The 19790-nt window shown below is 27.5% G+C and overlaps 1 protein-coding gene across 2 annotated transcripts; it reads left to right on the top strand.

Moving 5' to 3' along the window:
- On the top strand, nt 1–19775 carry LOC112693879 (sialin-like). Of its 2 annotated transcripts, XM_025569128.1 has the most exons (11): nt 1–471; nt 6268–6386; nt 6478–6653; nt 14121–14390; nt 15049–15133; nt 16001–16224; nt 17946–18095; nt 18182–18314; nt 18709–18864; nt 18933–19018; nt 19126–19320. In XM_025569128.1, the coding sequence occupies exons 2-11, from the start codon at nt 6332–6334 to the stop codon at nt 19318–19320; spliced, it is 1530 nt and encodes a 509-aa protein (XP_025424913.1). In that variant the 5' UTR covers nt 1–471; nt 6268–6331. The 2 variants fall into 2 exon arrangements, with proteins under 2 accessions (XP_025424913.1, XP_025424914.1); XM_025569129.1 differs by lacking the exon at nt 1–471 and having other exon boundaries at nt 6332–6386; nt 19126–19775.
- Nucleotides 19776–19790: the final 15 nt, after the last annotated feature.

The raw sequence follows: 19790 nt of genomic DNA, 5'->3' as shown, positions 1-19790 counted from the left end.
TCGTTGCGCGCGCGAATCCCGTGGCGCGCGTCGTCCGCCGTCCACTGGTCATATATGACCGGGCGCAACACACGTGTGCTGGTTGTCGTGCGCGCGCACCCGAACGCGGTCCGTTGTCTCGTGATAAATCGGTTTTTTTTTTTTTTTCGATTTTTTTTTTTTCCATACTCCTTTCTCGCTCCCCACCCCCCGCTCGTTATTTCGTACTCGTGTCGAAGATCTTCTCAGTTTTAGTTTTGGTTTTTTTCGCGGCACCACCGCTCGTCGTCGTCGTCTCTCGCGCGTGTACCCACGACCACCGCCCGGCCGTCGACCGATCCGCACGGTTGGAGAGTTGGAGATCACGGGCGCACGAAATCGCCAAAGGACTGCCGATCAGTTTTTTTCCCCATCCCTTTCACAGAACCGCGGTCGGACACGTCTCCGCTCCGCGACGGTCGGGGAGTGCACAAACACCGCTGCACGTTCGAAGTACGTAACGTATTTTTTCATTTTATTGTTTTTTTTCGGCACGCAATAGAAAATCTGTGTCGAAATTTATCTCGCCCGTGCGATTAGTGGATAGTTTACAAGAAATAACCGCTGTATCACTGATCGTGCGCATAGCACAAATCGAACCTGAAGGCAACGGTGAACGATTGAATTGAACATCATCGGTTTCTAATTAGAATCGCTCAAGATTCGATTTGAACCGTACGCGAAAAGAGATTTCCCAGAGAAACGTTACGTTTAACAAGTTCGACCGTTCGTGTATACTTTTTTATACTAGTTAGTTATTGTATTGCGAATTTTGTTAACGTCCTGAAATATTTTAAACAATTTTTTTCTTTTTTACGATCGGCCATGTGTGTTTAATACTCGGGCTGAAATTGCTTGTGTGAGTGTGTAGGCGTCTTGGGTCCGATAATTTTTCTACTCCTCATTTTTCATGGTCACACGCGTAATAATAGCGTTTTTGCACGACCATTTGCATGCCGATTCGCACGCTGCTTTTAGTCAGATCTGTAAATTCGAAATAAATACACGCTAATACGTTTAAATCAGAAAAACCCAACTGCTGACATTCACGCAGCTACTTGGTACATATTACAGACACACATCTAGTGTGGTACATACCACACTAGATCTTTTTGTTTGAATGTTTTTCGATTAATTATTTTTAATTTTAATCGTCGAGTCTTAATTTATTTTGAAAATAATTGATCACGATCACAACTGTATATCCTACGATCCCGTATAATATTTTATATTATTAATGTTCTTAGAGTACCAGTGCCGTAGCTAGACCACTCGCGTGGCCCGTGAGCGAATCAAAACCATGAAGTCCCTAATCATCAAACGTTTTTGAGCATTTGATTTTTTGAGGCCCCATAATGAATATAGTGCAATGCATCTGCTGCACACCCGGTTTTTACGGCACTGTAGCGTACACATTATCGTTTTGAATATGTTAATCGTTGGAAGTACTTTAAAAATTTAGATTAACGGCAAGTTTTCAAACTGGTAAGTTCCAATGCTTGAAAATCTTGTGGTAATAGTACGTTTGATTAGCTGTTTACGATTACATCTCACAAAGTAACATATGATTTACACGTTACATATTATAATAATTAATATATAAATAAAACATTTTATAAAATTTCATATTTGTCTGTAAAATATAATTATGCAAATACAAACGAGATTAACTGTTGCAAACAATAATGTTGTAGATAACATATCGACGAAAGGTTATTTTTTCAAGTACCTACTTATTTATTTTATATTTTTTGTATTTATTTTGTAGTCATTTAATGGCTTTGTTCTTTTTCTTTTTCTTTTGGATGTGAAAACCGATTGTTACCGAGTACATACAGGTGTTTATATATTCGGTAACAGTCGGTTTACTTTTTATTTAACACTAAGCGGAACATCTTTAAACTAATAACAGTTTATAAAAAAAATCTATATTAAATAATATTCACAGTATGATTTTTGATTTATTCTACCAAAATATGCGCGTTCGATTTACATTGTATATATTCAAACTTGTACTTGTTATCAAATAAAATCTATTTAGAATAACATTGACCTAAAAATCTAGAAAAACTTATCATAACACAATTCATTAATGATTAATATATGAAATAAACAATAAACATCGTTCTAAAATGAATACCTAATTATTTTAAATATTTTATTTTCTCAATTTATAAACTATAATAAGTATAACACATACCGTTTGTTGCTTTATTTAATAATAAAAAATGAATATTAAGAAAAAATTAATTTGATAAAAAAATGTAAGTAGTTATTTTTGATTACATACAACGTTTGATATATCTAAGTATTATTTTTCTGCTGATCATCTAAATCATATTTAAAGAAATCAATTAATGTAAAAATGTGACCTTATTATTTATTTTATTAAAATAATATTTTATTTTAAAAATATTTTCTATACAGCAAATAATTTAATTTAAGTGGGCTTGGATATAAAACAATTTAGTTGAATTGGGGCTTAAAGAACATTTAATTTTAATAATTGGTAACAATTTTTGTTGGACATATTAATTTTAATTAAAGAGCTCAACTATATGTACTAACGAAAATAGGATTATCTTCATTACTACACCATCATTATTCATTCATCATGATCGTGTTTTATTATTTGAATTTTAGTCGCCGGCAATTTTTTCCACTGGTCTTATTCCACCTAAAATAAAAATGATGCATTTTTGTAGCCATTAACTCACCATTTTAAATTAATAAGTTTCGTGGGACAGTACATATTTCAATTTTGAGTGCTAATAATAATAATTTAATACAAATTTTGATGAACAACATAAAATATTTTCATTTATGTTTGAATAAACGAATATTTCTTAATTTTAATAACTATATATGTTTTTTAATATTCAAATTACATTAAAATCCGGTTAAGACGTACGCCTCTAGGCAAGTTTCTCTTGCACCACTATTGATCATTATAATAAATTTACTAATTCTAATGTCACCAGCCTCAGTATCTTGTCCAACTCTGACTTATAATCGAAATTATAAAAACATAAAACGAAAAATAAACCGTTTACGTGAAATATATAACATAATTAAAATATAAATGCTTTACAACAATTGTTTAAAATCTATTCGGGGTTTCAACTTTACAAAGTTTTTTTAACTTTATAAAATGTATGAGACTTTTTATAGCACTTTATATTGTTGTATGGTATATATTTTACTTATGATATCATCGTAATTAAGATTTGATAGAATATAGCTGGTTTAATGATAAATTTAACGAGTATATCTAATTGTCAATAATTCATATTTTGTATATATTAAATTACTATCAAGCAGATCTGCGGTCTGAATCGTGTTTTTAAAAATCATACATTTTTTTCTTTTTGCGTACAAATACTTAAGAATATTTTTTGATTAAAATCATTCACTCTAAATTTTAGTATTAATCCATTTTATAAATTGCATTATATAATTTATTGGGATTTTATTTTATGAATATTTCATATCTAATCGAACTACTCAAAGATACTTCAGATCTTCAGACATACATTGAAATTAATATGAAATATATTTGGAAAATTTCATGTACAGAAAATGTCACATGAAACATTTTAATTAATTTTTCACAGAATAACGTATTGCTTTAATAATTTATTCTTCTTATTTGGTATATTAATACCGTTGCATATCTACAAATCATTTTTTTAGTTTTTAACTAGTAATTATTTCTTAGTTGTACAAATGGAATTAATTACTAATACAATAAGTATATTAAGTATATAGTATAGTATAAATTGATTCCGGTTGTAATAATAAAATATTTGTCTATCTATAAAAAAAAAATGCTACTTTTTGCTTTTACAAAATACGTAGTTGTTTATATATAGGTATTAAATATTTAATCAATACATTTTCATTTGTTTTAATTTTTTATTTTTGAAACTAGAATAGTTTGAAATACGACATATGTTTGTCATTTGTAGTTACTTACAAAATATAAGTTTTATTGATCTTATATTTTGTAAGTAACTACAAAAGTAAGTTTTATTGATCTTAAAGGAATTTATTAGTTATCCAATAAGTATTAAAAATCTTTTATATAATCATAATTTATCTTCTTCTTCTTCTTCTGGTTAAATTTTTAAATCATAATTTATACTATACATTTTATAATATTAATTTAATAGAAAAAAAATTGCATGGTAAAATAATTACGTAATAACATAAATAAAATAATATGTAATAGTTCTAAAATAACACGTAAGTACATTAATGTTACACCTATTACACATGAAAACATTTCAACAGCTTAATGTTAATTTATATAAACGTACACTTGTCATTGTGTAGTTTGAAAATGTTAATTTTTGTATCGAATTAAATACGAAAAGTTGTCTGGTTCTAATCTTTAGGAATCGCGTCTCATTTCACTAACTTTAGACTAAAATAGAAGTTTTATAATATAAAATTTTCTGCAATTTTATGACAGTTACCTTATCTGAAATATGTGTACAATTTTAATAACAATTTTCGTATTATTTAGGCGTAAAAATTAGATCTATGAGCTGTTGAAAATGTTTTTCTTTCGTGACAACTTTAAAAATTACTAAAGATGAAAAAAATTGATTGCTGAACAAATCGTTGTAAATCTATTATACTCGTATAATTCCCTCGATCTATTCGTAATCTATAACTGTAAAATCATTTAAATTATAGCTATGGTGGTCAATTTTATTTCAATCAACATTATTAAAATTTCTTGATAGAATGTTTACACTTAGTAATGGATTTTCTATAAAAATTAAGTGTCAATAGTTCAAAATGTAATGCATTTTAACTCATTAATGTTGTCTATAAATGGTAAATTAATTTGTAATTTGTACCGATTTTGTTTAAAAACTTTAAACGATATCGAACAATAATAATTGCTTTCGTATTTTAGAAACAGTGTGTATTTTGTTGTATGGCTTCGACAAATTAAAATGTAAATAAAATATAGAAAACTCGTATAGAGTAGACACAAGAAAATAACATTGCAAAAATTGTATAAAGAGGATAATTCATTTTTTGCAAAAACAATATAAAAAACGTAAATTGCACTCGAACATTGAATAAATATAAACAATATAAATTTTACATTTGTTTGCGTTATTATTTCAAATAACATTGAATTTAATTTGTATTGATTTTCTTTGTGACACACTGACGGAAAGAATTAGTGTTGTGGAAGTTGACCTAGCTTTTTCGTGTAAATATAACAAATCGACTTTCTACATTGAACTTGAAACGATGAATACTGTTTTTGTATTATTATTATATTCTTCTAAAAATATTATGTTCCTAATCTATGTACTTCTTTGGTCGATTCTTCTGTCGGTGTGGTCCATAGTACAAATCATTAAGTAATGGGCTTATCGCAACAGTGTGTTATTGCTACTTTACGTTAAAAGTAAAACCAATTATTTTTATTTTGTAAATTTTATATCGTATATAGAAAATTTTCTTTTAGTAAATAATAAATAATAACAATGAAGTAAAATTTTAGTTGTCATATGTACGGGAAAATAAAATAAAATTCTTAAAAAAATTGAACAACATTTGAATATTTAATCAATTTTTTAGTTTTTAAATTATTGATTTTCTTACATTTTTGCCATAAATTACTTTAATTAAATAAAATTTACTGCAATGTCGTATTTTACCTGTAAAAGGCTTTTATGTTACTAATTTTTTTTAAATAAACACTGTTATATAGTAGCATAAATATTTATAAAACTTACTAATACTAATAATTCTAATAATACTAATGAGTATTTAAAAAGTTATGAATCTATGTTCAATTATTAATGAATTGTGTTATTTATTGATATCAAAACGACTGCAGGAAATTTTATAATTTTACTAGATCAAGAAGTAGGATTAGTGTTAAATTTGTTTATCAACTTTCAACACAAAAATTAATTGATTAATTTTAGAATATTTCAAATAGATAAATCTTGACGTTTTAAATTTGGCAAATTATAAAAATTTATTTGAAGTTAATTTTTAAAGATAATTTAATTCAAGCTAAAAAAATTTTCGGAGATACATAAGAATATTATTATTGAACAAAAATACAGCATAAATACATTTTAAGCTATCATTACTTTAATCTTTAAACAATTTTTATTTGATTATCATTAATATTATACAAAATATGTAAAATGATTTAATATTTATTGATGAATTAATTTCATAACAACTAACTTTGTGTAATGTTTTTAGGATTGAAGTGATCGATTTCTTTTTTTATACAATAAGCTGATCAATTAAAAAAAAAAAAAAAAAAATGAAAAAAGAAGAAACTGTCACCGTCGATACTGGTTTGGTGAACAAAAAAACTCGTAAGTATACTGTTTATAAAGGTTTAAATATGATATACCTATTATGTATGAATCTCTATAACTTATGTTAAAAATGAATTATTCTATAAAGCGTCGATGAGCTGTTCACGGATATTAAATACCATGGTTCTATTTGGATTTATGGTCAATTATATGTTACGAGTCAACTTCACTATTGCTATCGTAGATATGGTACCTCAGAAACAAAATGTTTCAATAGAACAACAAAACACCAATTTTTCAATACCTGCTTTAAATAACACCAATGTAAGTACATTTCATTTAACGTATTATGGGTATACAATTATTATACGATTTTATACGTCGTAATAAAACTATACCATTGTTAGACTATGGTAATAGTTAGATTCTAGATGGTTTCATTTCGCAATATTATACACAACTTTGAACTGTGTAAATAGTTGTGATATTTAGCTTAATCACAGCAACGGTAGAATTCAAGTAAAGTTCCAGTGGTAGAATTTCGTCGATACTACCAATGCAATTCAAATTTATTCCGTGTTATTAATTCTGTTTTTACTAATTTTTATCAATAAAATTTTAAACCATAATTGATTCTGACATGCATTAACACTGACCTTGAATTTCATTTCATTTTACGAAAACACCATATTGTTGATGCTTATGCGTTTATATCATTGGCACGAAATTTGAAAGTTTTTGGACGCGTATCAAATCAAAAACATTGGTTTTTTTTTTATGACGATATTCTTATAATCTTATTCTATTTTTGTTAGTCTATTGAAAACATTTTCCAGTTTATTTAATTAAATTACTATATCATTCGTATCGTAATATTATGTAAAAATTGATTAATCTTGGTCCCGAATGATTATATCGATTTGACTTAAGTACCATTTTTGAGTGTCGGTTGTTATTATTAAATAATAATATTTGAATTATACCATAGATTTTACCATAGATTATCGTTTTGAGTACATATATAAATACTGTAGTGAAAATGTATAAATTATTTAATATGCACGATGAAATAATAACAAAAACAAGTATGTTTTATAATGGAATTTTAACATTTTGATAATATTATAATAATTATTAACCGTCGGAATTCCATCGCTTTACATTAAACATAAATTTTCCTTGTTCATTCATCGTTACCTTGATTTTGTTTTGTTTGTCTCAGCGTTACAACAAACGTCGAAACTGTAAGCTTCATTTTCTTTAATTGTAATCAAACCATACTAATATTGACCCTAGGTTAGGTTTACAAGGTTCATTGTTGAATTTCCTCAACTGAGTAATACATAAAAAGTGTAATCAGTATATTTAAACATTTCGAAAACAGATAACCGATATTAACAACAGATTTTTAAATAATTAAATGCCATTATTATTTAACGATTTTATACCAGAATACGTTTCTATACTCTGCAAGCTACTGTCAAGGGTGTAACTACTGGATAATTTTCTTCGCGGTGATGTAACTTATAATACATGTTATTCATTTACTACTACGTTAAAAGAAAAACTGTAACTTTAATGGACCTTTGGAACCATCAAATTAATCATTTTTTTCGTACTTAATGCGTGGTTTCATTTTATTTGCCTTATACATAACTCAGTGATATTTTTATTTTATCTGACTTCATTAATCATACAGTAAGCACAGTAAATACTCAGTTAGTTCCTTATAAAGTTCAAATTTTAGTCTGAAGTTTTATAGAAGAAAATTTTCCAATTTCTTTTAAAGTCATTAGAATGAATTTAATTTTTAACGATTGTAGGTATATCAATTAATATTCTAAGTTATCGTTTTAATGAGCATTAGTAGGTATTATAGTATTTATAAAAGAAAACGTAGATGGTTTTTTTTTAAAAAGAAAACAAAAAAAAAAAATTAAAGATTAAGAATTTTGTTTCTGTTAATCTTGAATTTTGACGTAAACATAACTGGATATTTTTAATATTATTGACTCTGAAAAAATATTTGCAAATAAATCACGTATTTAAAAAATTTAAGAATATGAATAGACGTTTAAAACGGAACTTATTGCCACATTTTTGAATTAGTTTTATTTCATGTTGTATTATTTTGGAAACGTAATGATGATAAACCAAAGATTAACATAGTATAATTGTGATCAAAGTACGCTTTGGTTTATAAGTGTACTAATTGTGAATTATTATTATTTATTTTATTTCTTGATAGGTGATTTATAGTAGGTACCTAAGTTATCAACTCATGCCAGTATGCAGCGGTCTATTCTACGAAGTATCACATTTCAATTAATGTGTTCCACGCGAATAATTTTAAATTAAATGAACCATAAGTTACGTCAGTGAACGGAAAAAATATTTTATTATCTGCATTTAAATCACCTACAGCATTATAGTGTTCCCAATAACAATAATGTAGAATGAGTATTACTAATGATTGCATATTAAAAATAATAACAATAATAATAATGTTTTTAAAATGAACTGCTAATCATAAACACGTAAACATTTTGAAGAACAGGCACTGTGCGTATAATGTTTAATGCAATATCGTTTTTTGAAGTAAATTGTATTGATAACGTATAACACTGCACTCAATCATGTAGTACTGCGTTTTCACTTATGCAATAGTATAACCTCTACTACTATTGTCGATATGCTATGGTAGAAATCAATTACTCATTATATAATAATTATTATGATTAATAAGTGAATGCTACTTGATAAAGCATACTTAAATGCAGATCAAATGAAGCACGAATGTTTACAATTGTAAAGGACACCGTGTAATTACAGGTTATATTTTGTCCATCAATCTAATAAACCTTAGGGTGTAGTAGTAATGTATTAAATGTATTTCATTAAAACTAAACGATTTATGGGGGATTAATACTATTCTTAATAAATAATTATTTACAATTAATATTGTATCCTAAATAATGTAGAGTTTCACCGAACTCGAGGGGAGAAGAAAACGCAGTTTATCACTTATTAGTTATCAGTAATAATTTAGGTCATTGGAACACGTTATATTTAAATTTGCCCTATTTTTATTTGATTTATTTTTGCTGTTGCATGTCCTTCGATATTTTGATATCGATACATGATAATTCCCACCATCAATTTTTCCTTATAATCATGCAAATATATCATAATTATTTATTACCTAATAAATAATGTTAAGCTATAAGTTATGATTGGATAAGTGTAACATCGGGTATAATGTTATACGGTAAAAAAATATTACTTATATACATACATATATATAAATATTTATCAGAACAAGTGTACGATAAATGATATATTTAAAAAAATCCCTCAAAGATACAATTTTCTATAATTTTAATGTTTTAGATTTTAAATTATACAACATCAACAATTTATAGACTTGTTCGCGCCCGTACCCTCTTACGTGTTTAATAGGTAATTTTACGGTCAACGGCCGATCAGCGTACATACACATAACACCATCACCAATAATGGCAATAGATTTAACATAATTTAATTCTTCCAATAGATCTTCAAAATCAGTAATATATTGAAAAACTGAGAATTTATATTTAACATTTCGACTTGCATTATCATATAACATACACATTGACAGACAGTGAGGATTATCAATGATTATATAAAACATACCTAAATAAATCAATGTTTTAGTACTGCCATAGTTATTGGCACGGTGAACATTTAAAAACCATGATGTACAACATGTATTTCAATACCTATCCACCCACTTCTTTCCCAAGCACACCATCCTTGATATTTTTTTAAAAATATAAATTGAAGAAGACTAAAAATTATTAACGGTTGAATTACGTACGTATTTATATTTTGCCAATTCAAATTTCAGATTAGCAAATTCTAATAGACTTTTTCCTCTTTTATGTTGAAATCAACTAAAATTAATTTAAACAATACAGAGTTTTTGATGTAATTGTCATGTGTTATATTTTTATCGACTATAGTGTATTCCGCTGCATTCGTCTTTTGTGTTAGTGGTATATTTAAACTTGAAAATTCGCTAAGTGTGTATTCGTCCAAAATCCTTACACATCTAAACTAATCACACAACCCCACCCGCCCATAACATTTTCACTATGACGCTGGGCGTCTTAAAATCCCTTTCATCACGCTACTAGCCATAGCAGAAGTTTTTTTAGTACTGCTATAGCAGTAGTATCCCATTACATCAAATATTTGATGTACATATGACAAAAATGTTATACTGTTATTGCAGAGATACTATATTTATATTTCTAACCTAATAGATTTTTTGTGCAAACAATGAAAAATAAATAAATAATTAATAATTATTATTCTTCTTCTTCTCGTTCGCTTTTTCCCGACTATATCCAACTATATGGGTTCGGCCACCCTTGTCTTAAACCTCCGCTCGTCTCGATTTTCTACATCTCCGATGCACACTAACGGTCCTCATATCATTCTCAATCGTATCTGACCATTTATTTTTTAGTCTTCCTCTTTTCCTCTTTTCCCTTCAACGTTCATTTTCATAACAAGCCTTACTGTATTTGTTTCCTCTTGTCTCATATCATGTCCAAACCATCTCAGTCTATTTTATCTCATCATGTCCACTATAAACGCTACATCAATACAACCTCTCACATATTCGTTCCTTATATGTGAGTTATAATTAATAATTATTAAAAAATATACCATATTTAACATTTGGAAATTAATATATATTTATAATATAAATATTATAGATGAATTATATCTGCCTTATTTTATCTGTGCCCAATGTCGCCTTATACTGATGTAGATAGTACAACTTGGTCATTCATATGGTATTATTGAAAAAAACACTGCTATAGCAGTAGTGTCTCTTTTCGGTCGGTTTTCAGAGTACTGTTAAAACAGTATTATTCAAAAATGTTATATGGCATCACAAAACAACACTACTGATATATCAGTAATTTTTCATGATCGTCCGTTTTGAAGTTTTTGGAACTCAACCAGCTGCTGTTTAACATTTATCATTTGAATTATATAGTTGTATTTTTTAATATTTTCGATGTAATGATTGTATATATCATATACAAAAATTGAATAATCATTAATTATGTTCTATTTAATCTGTTGAATTCTAAACAATATGAAATTAATTTTTCAGCTTACACATGCATATTAGAATTATATTATTTGATAAAAGTGGAAAATAATTTTGCTTATATAATAATTCTGGGTTAAATGTACGTGCGTTTTGAAATCATTATACAATGTTTTACTAAATTGTTCGTAATAGGATTATTAATTTTTCTTTATACAGCAGAAGTTTCAATTAAATATTAAGTCAACGAAGAAAAATTAGCATTGGTACAATTTTAATTTTATAAGATTTAGCATATTTTCAAATTTAAAGTAGATCTATACTATACGTATACTCTAAACCATTTAGATATTATATTTTTGTGTTATTCTAATAAATATTCTAATTCAAAATTAGTTTATGAAATTATCACGGTTTATTTAAACGTATACACAATTTATATTTTATATATTGGTATTTAATATATATATATATATATTATATTCATTAGGTAGCATATATTTTCGAGAAATCTAGTTCTACTTTGTATTGCTTTCTTACTTCCTTTAGTGATATAATTACATTTTTGATTTTTAATAATAATTAAAAAAACCTGATGTTTCTATTTTTTTTAATAGTTTATCCTTTAACGTGTAATTTATTTAAAAATATGCTTGTTGAAATTAAAATATCAATTCAAGTAACTTATATTTATTTTCATTACCTATTTATACTGCCGTAACTACCCTCCTTAATGCTCTTGTAGAATTTTTTTTGGCACTTATTTTATACGAGATAAAAAACAATTTCAATTTAACTCAAATGTGCCTCCTTCCTTCACAGCGTCCTTGACAACCTTTCATTTTGCTTACCTCTAGTTACGACATAACCTATTTGTAAGTAAAGTAAGTTTTAAACACCTATTTTTAAAATAATTTAATAGAGTGAAGTAATCGCGACAAGTATATTGTTTTCATTCCATTGAATAATTATTAATTTCTGCAATACGCTCATATTATAGCAACTAACTTTAACATTTTTATTTTATTTGATTGATTATTATGACTTTTATACCATTGATAAATAATATTATGGTTATCTATGCTATTTTATACGACCATGATTTTTGGTTTAAGATGATTTATTTGTTTGTTTTTAGTGTATTATTTTTTATAGTCGTGTACGATTTACTTTGGTAGCAATGAAAATGAACTGGTATATCTTTAACAAGTTAATTAATAAAAAAGACAATGTAATGAAAATAGCAAATTTAATTTGAGATCAACCGTATCGTCAACTTTGATTTATTTTTGACCAAAAAGAGAAAAATATGACTCTAGGAACATATATGTCACAATTTACATTTAGATGATAAGCCGATGACGAATAATTTCATTATTTATTATTTTTTTTACATATTTTTAGTGTAGTCTGAATATATCGAATAGCAAATTATCTCGCAGATGAAGTTTTTTAATAATAATTAATGATATAATTATTGTAAAGTTAAATTCAGTTTATACTATGTCTATAGGTACTATTATTTTTCACTATTCTCGTATAGGCTGGAATACACACTGACATATGTAAAATCTTGAAATGAGTATCTAAATATGAGTGTTCTTTTTTAGGCGAATGAATATGTGAAATCCAGAAAATTATAATACAGAAAATTAGAATTAATAGTATACTTATTGTTTATTTTATTCGTTATATTTTTACATACGGAAAAAGACGAAAAGTATGATGAAAATATTTTATCTCCGAAATTTGAGTACTTATCGCGTAAAATAAGGCTTGAAATTGTATTAGTAAAAATAAGCACGTAGAAAAATATAAGTTTTTGAGAATAAATAAATCATTTTATTAACATTTACATTTAATAATTAATAAAAAAATTATAATTAAATTTTCGTTATTTTTGAGGGTACATTTAAAATATTTTGCTGACAGTAGACTTGTAGCCAATTATCACCTTTTTTTTTCACGTAAATGCTAATAAAATTTAGTATAATGATTTAATATAATTATATTATTTAGTAATTGCTGATTGATTAAGTAATATTGTTGTTTAAATAATAGTGATTTTATTAGATATTTTACTGATAAATTATGCATAAAATCAAAGATATGATAGAGTAAATTTTTAGTTTGAATAAATAAAATAATTTGCATATTTTTACGATTAGGACATGTAAACATATCATTAAAATATTAAAGAATGATTTGACAGTTATTTCGATTAATGGTTTTAACTGTAGATAATTATAAACGTGCAATGAACGGTATCTAATTTTTGCGTAATAAGATGAGTGACATTCATTGTTATTACGTTTCATTGTCATATCTCATCGTCTCATCGTCCATCAAGCTACAAATAAATAATAAAAAAAAAAAAAAATTAAAAAAAACGAAATCCTAATTCAAAATGATATATCAATAGTTAGTTTTCTGTAATACCCAATATATAAGAACATTTCTATTTCATATACTAATACGTTTTTAAAACTATTGAAATAATATTAATTTAATAGCTTAATTACAGAGTAATTAGTGTAAACTAATTTAGAATGAAAGAACATAATATTTTAATGGATATTCTGATTAAGATATAACTATTTTTATAAATCAATAATGTTGTGTATTATCTGTATGAATCATTATTTGTACTTTGAAATATTTAATAAAAATGTTTTTTTCAGAGCTCCTTGAATTTGACTCTTTCAAAGTCACCTGGTGAAATTAAATTTAATTGGTCTGAATACGAACAGAATATAATACTGGGCAGCTTCTTTTGGGGTTACGTCCTTACGGAATTGCCAGGCGGTCGTATGGCCGAAATGATCGGCGCTCGACCGGTATTCGGCTACTCCATGCTATTGGCGTCTATGGTTACCTTATTGACCCCTATGGCAGCAAAAATTGGCTACTATTGCATCATATTTTGCAGAGTATTTTTGGGTTTTACTTTGGTGAGTATTGGGTTTTAGTGTTTCATTAAAAAACTAAAATATTTTTTTTATTAGATTTTACCACTATTAATAATCCTAATATATTCGATTTATTTTTGTTGATCATTATATTACAATTTATTGATTGGACATTAATTAATGCTTCTCTGTTCAACATTAATTTCCAATATCTTATATTATATTTATATTTTAGATGTATTCATAAATTACAAGCACATATAATTATTTAGTATCATACCAGATACAGAAACAGACTTTTATAGTTAATCAATTATTTTTTAATCTTATAATGTAATCAGGTATGTAGGTCAAAATTTTATCACGAATACTTTGAAAATACGAAAAAATAAAATAACAACGACAATGCATGTAGGATAATATTATACATATATTTAATAAAAACGTAGATAAGTTCGGATATTGTACGAAGTTGTATACTTTTTTATAATAATAAAACTGATTTAATAAAATTTAATAAAACTGACTCTTTTGGAAATACCGTAAACTATTCGAGTATTTTTTTTCACATAATATATGATTTAGATGGTTCCTGTTCAGTAATAATCAATTTAAAATTCTCCCTCCCCATTGATGACAAAGGAGTTTGAACAGTATAAATTGTTAATGTCTAACCCTTATTTGCTTTCACTTTCCTCAGGGAGTAACGTGGCCGGCTATACTACCTATCGCTGCCAATTGGATTCCACCGAACGAGCGCAGCAAGTTCATGGCTAACATGATGGGTAAATGACATAATTTATTGCATAGTATTTTTATTAATGATAAAATTCAATAGGTACATGCAACCTTAGGTCATAATTATTTCGTTGTAAGTATAACTTAAGGTACTTATCGTTTGAAAGTTATCAACAGACTATTTCGTACGAGGAGAAATGCCTTAACAGTTTTTTAATTTATACCATTAATAAATTGAATTATGGACAGTTAACTGTTAGCTCTTTTAAACGTTCTATAGAATATGTAGAAAAATTTAATTCTACGTACCAACAATAAAATATATTAATCAATTATCTTATTGTCTTGTTTTTCTGCTAATTAAAAATTGTTTGTTACTTATAAAGATGACTAAATTTAAATAACTATATTAATAACCATGTTAGCATCAAATAAAAAAAATAAAATTGTAGTAATTTACTTTTTATTTTAATTATAAGTTAGTGTGTGTACTGTATAAATAGTAAGAATCATGCGTATTGGTATTAAGTAAACATTTTATTTTTCGATTCATTTATTTTGCTTAATTATTGTAATCGTATTGCAAAAATTTGATGTTTATATCAACAATAATTTAATCACGGTATTAAATTTGTTTTATTAATTATGTCGAGAAAAGCATACAAATGAAATTTAGTTAAAAATGTTATTTATCAGTTATAATTATGTAACTTATATATTATTATGCCTGTGCCAAAAAGTACTTATATAATTACAACATTAAGTATTTCAATAATCATAATAATAATAACATAATCATTAAGTACTTTTATAATTTGTATAATACAAACGAATTTTTCATTCAAATCGATTATGTTCTTATCTTTAGATTTGAAATTAATTTAGTAGTTAATTCATTTTGTGTTTTTTTTTAGCATCTACTTTAGGGGCAGCAATTACTCTACCCATTTGTGGTATACTAATATCTGCTTGGGGATGGGAATCAGTGTTCTATATAACTGGCATAGTAGGCATCGCATGGTGTGTCATGTGGTTTAATTTAGTTTTCGAGACTCCAGCTGAACATCCGAGAATATCCGAATACGAAAGAAATTACATTGAAACACAAATAGCCAAGCAAAGCAGTCCTGGAACTAAGGTAAGATTTTACCTCAAATCATACATTTTTAAGTATAATTATTGAATGAAAAATGCATAACGTGGTTGATTAAAATTGTAACGGTATTAATTTTTTTATCGTGATTTACCGATTGAAATCGTAACGAAAATACCTATAAAAAAAAAATTGAATGAGGGAACGTCAATTTTCGAAGAATAATAATATAATATAATAATATAATGAAATAATGCTCGACGATAAGTTTCGACCTAAATAACGTGTTGGAGTTGGAATTTATTTGCTTTATTTTTAAAGTTGAATTAATTTATTTATTTACTAAAGATTACTAAAGATTCTCGGAAATTTTTCACAACTATGTCAAATTTTGTGTAGGTAAAACATTTTTGACTATGAGGAAATAACTGATAATCTGATAATAAAAAAACAATATTTTTATATATGATTAATTTTTTTAATCGAAGTTCATTTATACATTGTACTTTGTTAAGTGTTGCTCGTAAAAATATACATTTAATTCATATTTTTTTTTATATAAAAATAAATTTATAACGCATAAAAGTAAATATTCAACTATACAAACAATTCGGTATATTTGTATACCATTATCGCAGACAACTGACAAATCGTTAGCGCACATAGCGATTCTGTTGATGACAATACATACCATGAAGTACACTTTGAAATGTATCATTTATATTTATAAATTATTATTTAAGAATAATAAGTACCGAATATAGCAATTCGGTTGGTGACAATATATACACAACATATACACGGACATTTATCATTTTTATATATAAATAATTATTTAAGAAGTAAGAAAAATAGAGTTCATATTTTTCAATGAATGATGAATGATGAACATGTTTTTAGTTTAGGTGAATACTTTTATACTCTTAGCAGCGTAATGCCTTCAAGACAACTGCTTTCGAGTGTTAGTAATATCATATTACAATGATATATATTTGTACGAAATACAAATATTTTGATACTTTGACTAGTAATGCAAACATATCGTTATGCAATCCAAGATATTTGACTTAACCTATATTGTTAATTGAAGTTCATTAAAAATAAAAAGTTTGGCAGTACCACAAATTCAAAATGATAAAAGAATAGATTTGAAAAATATCCAAAATGTGTTCAAGTCCAACGGAGAAACTAAAAAAATAATATTTCGCTCAAACAGCAATAGACGTTTAAATAATATCCTATGCCATAGGTTCCCAAAGTGTGCGCCGAGATGTCTGTATAGAGGCGTCGCGCCGTCATGAAATACTATCGGGTCTAATATTTTCCTTGTGATTAGTTATGCTATGACTTAGAAAAGGGCGCCCTGAAAAGAACTTAGATCAAAAAGGGCACCATAAATCGAAAAAGTTTGGGAAGCACTGCTCTATACGTTAACCAGATAAATTAATTATTTACATCAAAACTAATATTATTGTACATTTTATGCGTTCAAATTTTTCAAATAAGCGTGAGGTGTCATGTTATAGTTAACTCTTAAAAACTCATAAAAAGTAGTTTATTTCGCTCATTCAATTTTCATGTCCCAGGGTTACGTTAATATATAAAAAATATAAATTACTACTGATCTGTTCTGCAGTGAAATTATCAATTATTTTTTAAATTATCAGATTTGTTAATGAAATTAGCGGGTCTATGATTAGGTCTGAAATGATTGCTGTACCAATAATAATGTTGTGTGTTTACTATTTTTTAAATTATTTTTTCAGCCTAACAGTTTGCCGTGGGTAAAAATACTTACTTCGTTGCCCGTGTGGGCGATTATTATCACACACGGAGCTAGTGTCTTCGGTTACTTTACAATTGTCAACCAGTTACCCACATACATGAAATATTTACTACATTACAACATCAAAGCAGTATGAATTGTTAATTCCCCATTCGTATACCCTTAATAGGTTTTCGAGTATAATATATTTAACCATTATTTTTTTTGCAATTTCAGAATGGTTTTCTGTCCAGTCTCCCGTACCTGGGCAAGTATCTGATGGCGCTGTTCGCCGGAATAGTTGCCGACCGTCTTTTGAATTCCGAAAAAATATCCAAAACGAATACCAGAAAAATATTCACCGCTATCGGTAAATCACAACTTAATGTTATCGCGTATATCGTACATACAATGAGTGGCGCACACCTATTCTTACCGACATGAGTCGAACGTATTATATTAATACCGACCACCCACCCATTATTGCCCATACAAATTTTCAAAGCAACTCTAATAAAGGTAATTTTGGAGGTAGTGGGACTTAGCACTTAAGGCATGAGCCTAGGTCTATTCAAGTTTCACATATTCAAAATTGAAATAAAATTTAGAAAATGGAAAATATTTTTAACCACCCAATTTTTTTTGGGGAGGAGTCGACTGACCCCCTTGACCCATGAGGTGTGCGGCCACTGCATACGATACCAACCGTTGTCGGTATTCGTATTTTAGACCGCGCGTAATTTACGAACGGTCCGTGCTTACAGGGGTTTTCACACCGGGTATACTGATGATCATACAAGTGTACTTCGGAAACAACCATGTGTGGTCGGTGCTGATATTCACCGCTGCGCTTACGCTGAACGGAGCGGTGACCGGTGGCTATCTGGGAAACGGTTTGGACATAGCACCGAATTTCTCCGGTATTCACGTTAAATATTGCACGAAGTGTAAATGAAATTATAATTTGTGTAACAATTTAATAATTTAGGCACGATATTCGGGATGGCCAACACTCTGTCCTCGTTCGGCGGCTACTTATCGTCGTACATAGTGGGCAGACTTACAAACAACAACGTGAGTATGCACGAGAAAAAGTGTTCAATTCAAATATATACACATCACACTGTTTATTATTATTATTATTATTATTATTACTATTTTCCGAATCAACTGTATTGCAGCAAACGTTCGAACAATGGCGCATCGTGTTTTGGATTTTGGCCGGGACGTACATGGTCGGCGCTTCAATGTTTTTAATCTTCGGAACGGCGAAAACGTTGCCGTGGAACTCCACCACGAAAAAAGAAGGCGCGAACGGTTTTTCAATCAACGAGTCGGAAACGTTGAAACCGTTGAAAATCGAACAGTCTTCTTAATTGAACCTTAACGATCATGGACGAGTTTTCGTCCGCACGAAAACGAAACACACAATTCGATTACTAAATTAATTATTGTATAATGTACAGATTATTTTTAATATGATTATTTTTTTATAACTTTGTACATACAATATATTATATCATTATGTTTAAAATCATACTTATTACCTACTTAAATATATTAGTACGTAAGGTTTATGCGTTAAGCGAACTGTCATCAAAATGTCGGGGAACATCACGAGGAAATTAGTACAAAGTTATACTGTCGTTATGTTATTTTGTATTAATTTATGCCACTGTCCTGAATAATTTGTAACATCTAATTTAAAATGACAATATTAGTGTTAATGTTAATCATCCACGCATATGTATATAGGATTTGATACTGTAATTTTGCACGTCAATAAAATATCATTTGCATGGAATTGAAATCAATAAACTACTTCAGATAAGAGCCTGGTTTCAAA

The sequence above is a fragment of the Sipha flava genome, unplaced genomic scaffold (genome assembly GCF_003268045.1).
Source record: "Sipha flava isolate LNK unplaced genomic scaffold, YSA_version1 119_pilon_pilon, whole genome shotgun sequence".
NCBI classification, from domain to species: domain Eukaryota; kingdom Metazoa; phylum Arthropoda; class Insecta; order Hemiptera; family Aphididae; genus Sipha; species Sipha flava.
This window is presented reverse-complemented; position numbering and strand designations above follow the sequence as displayed.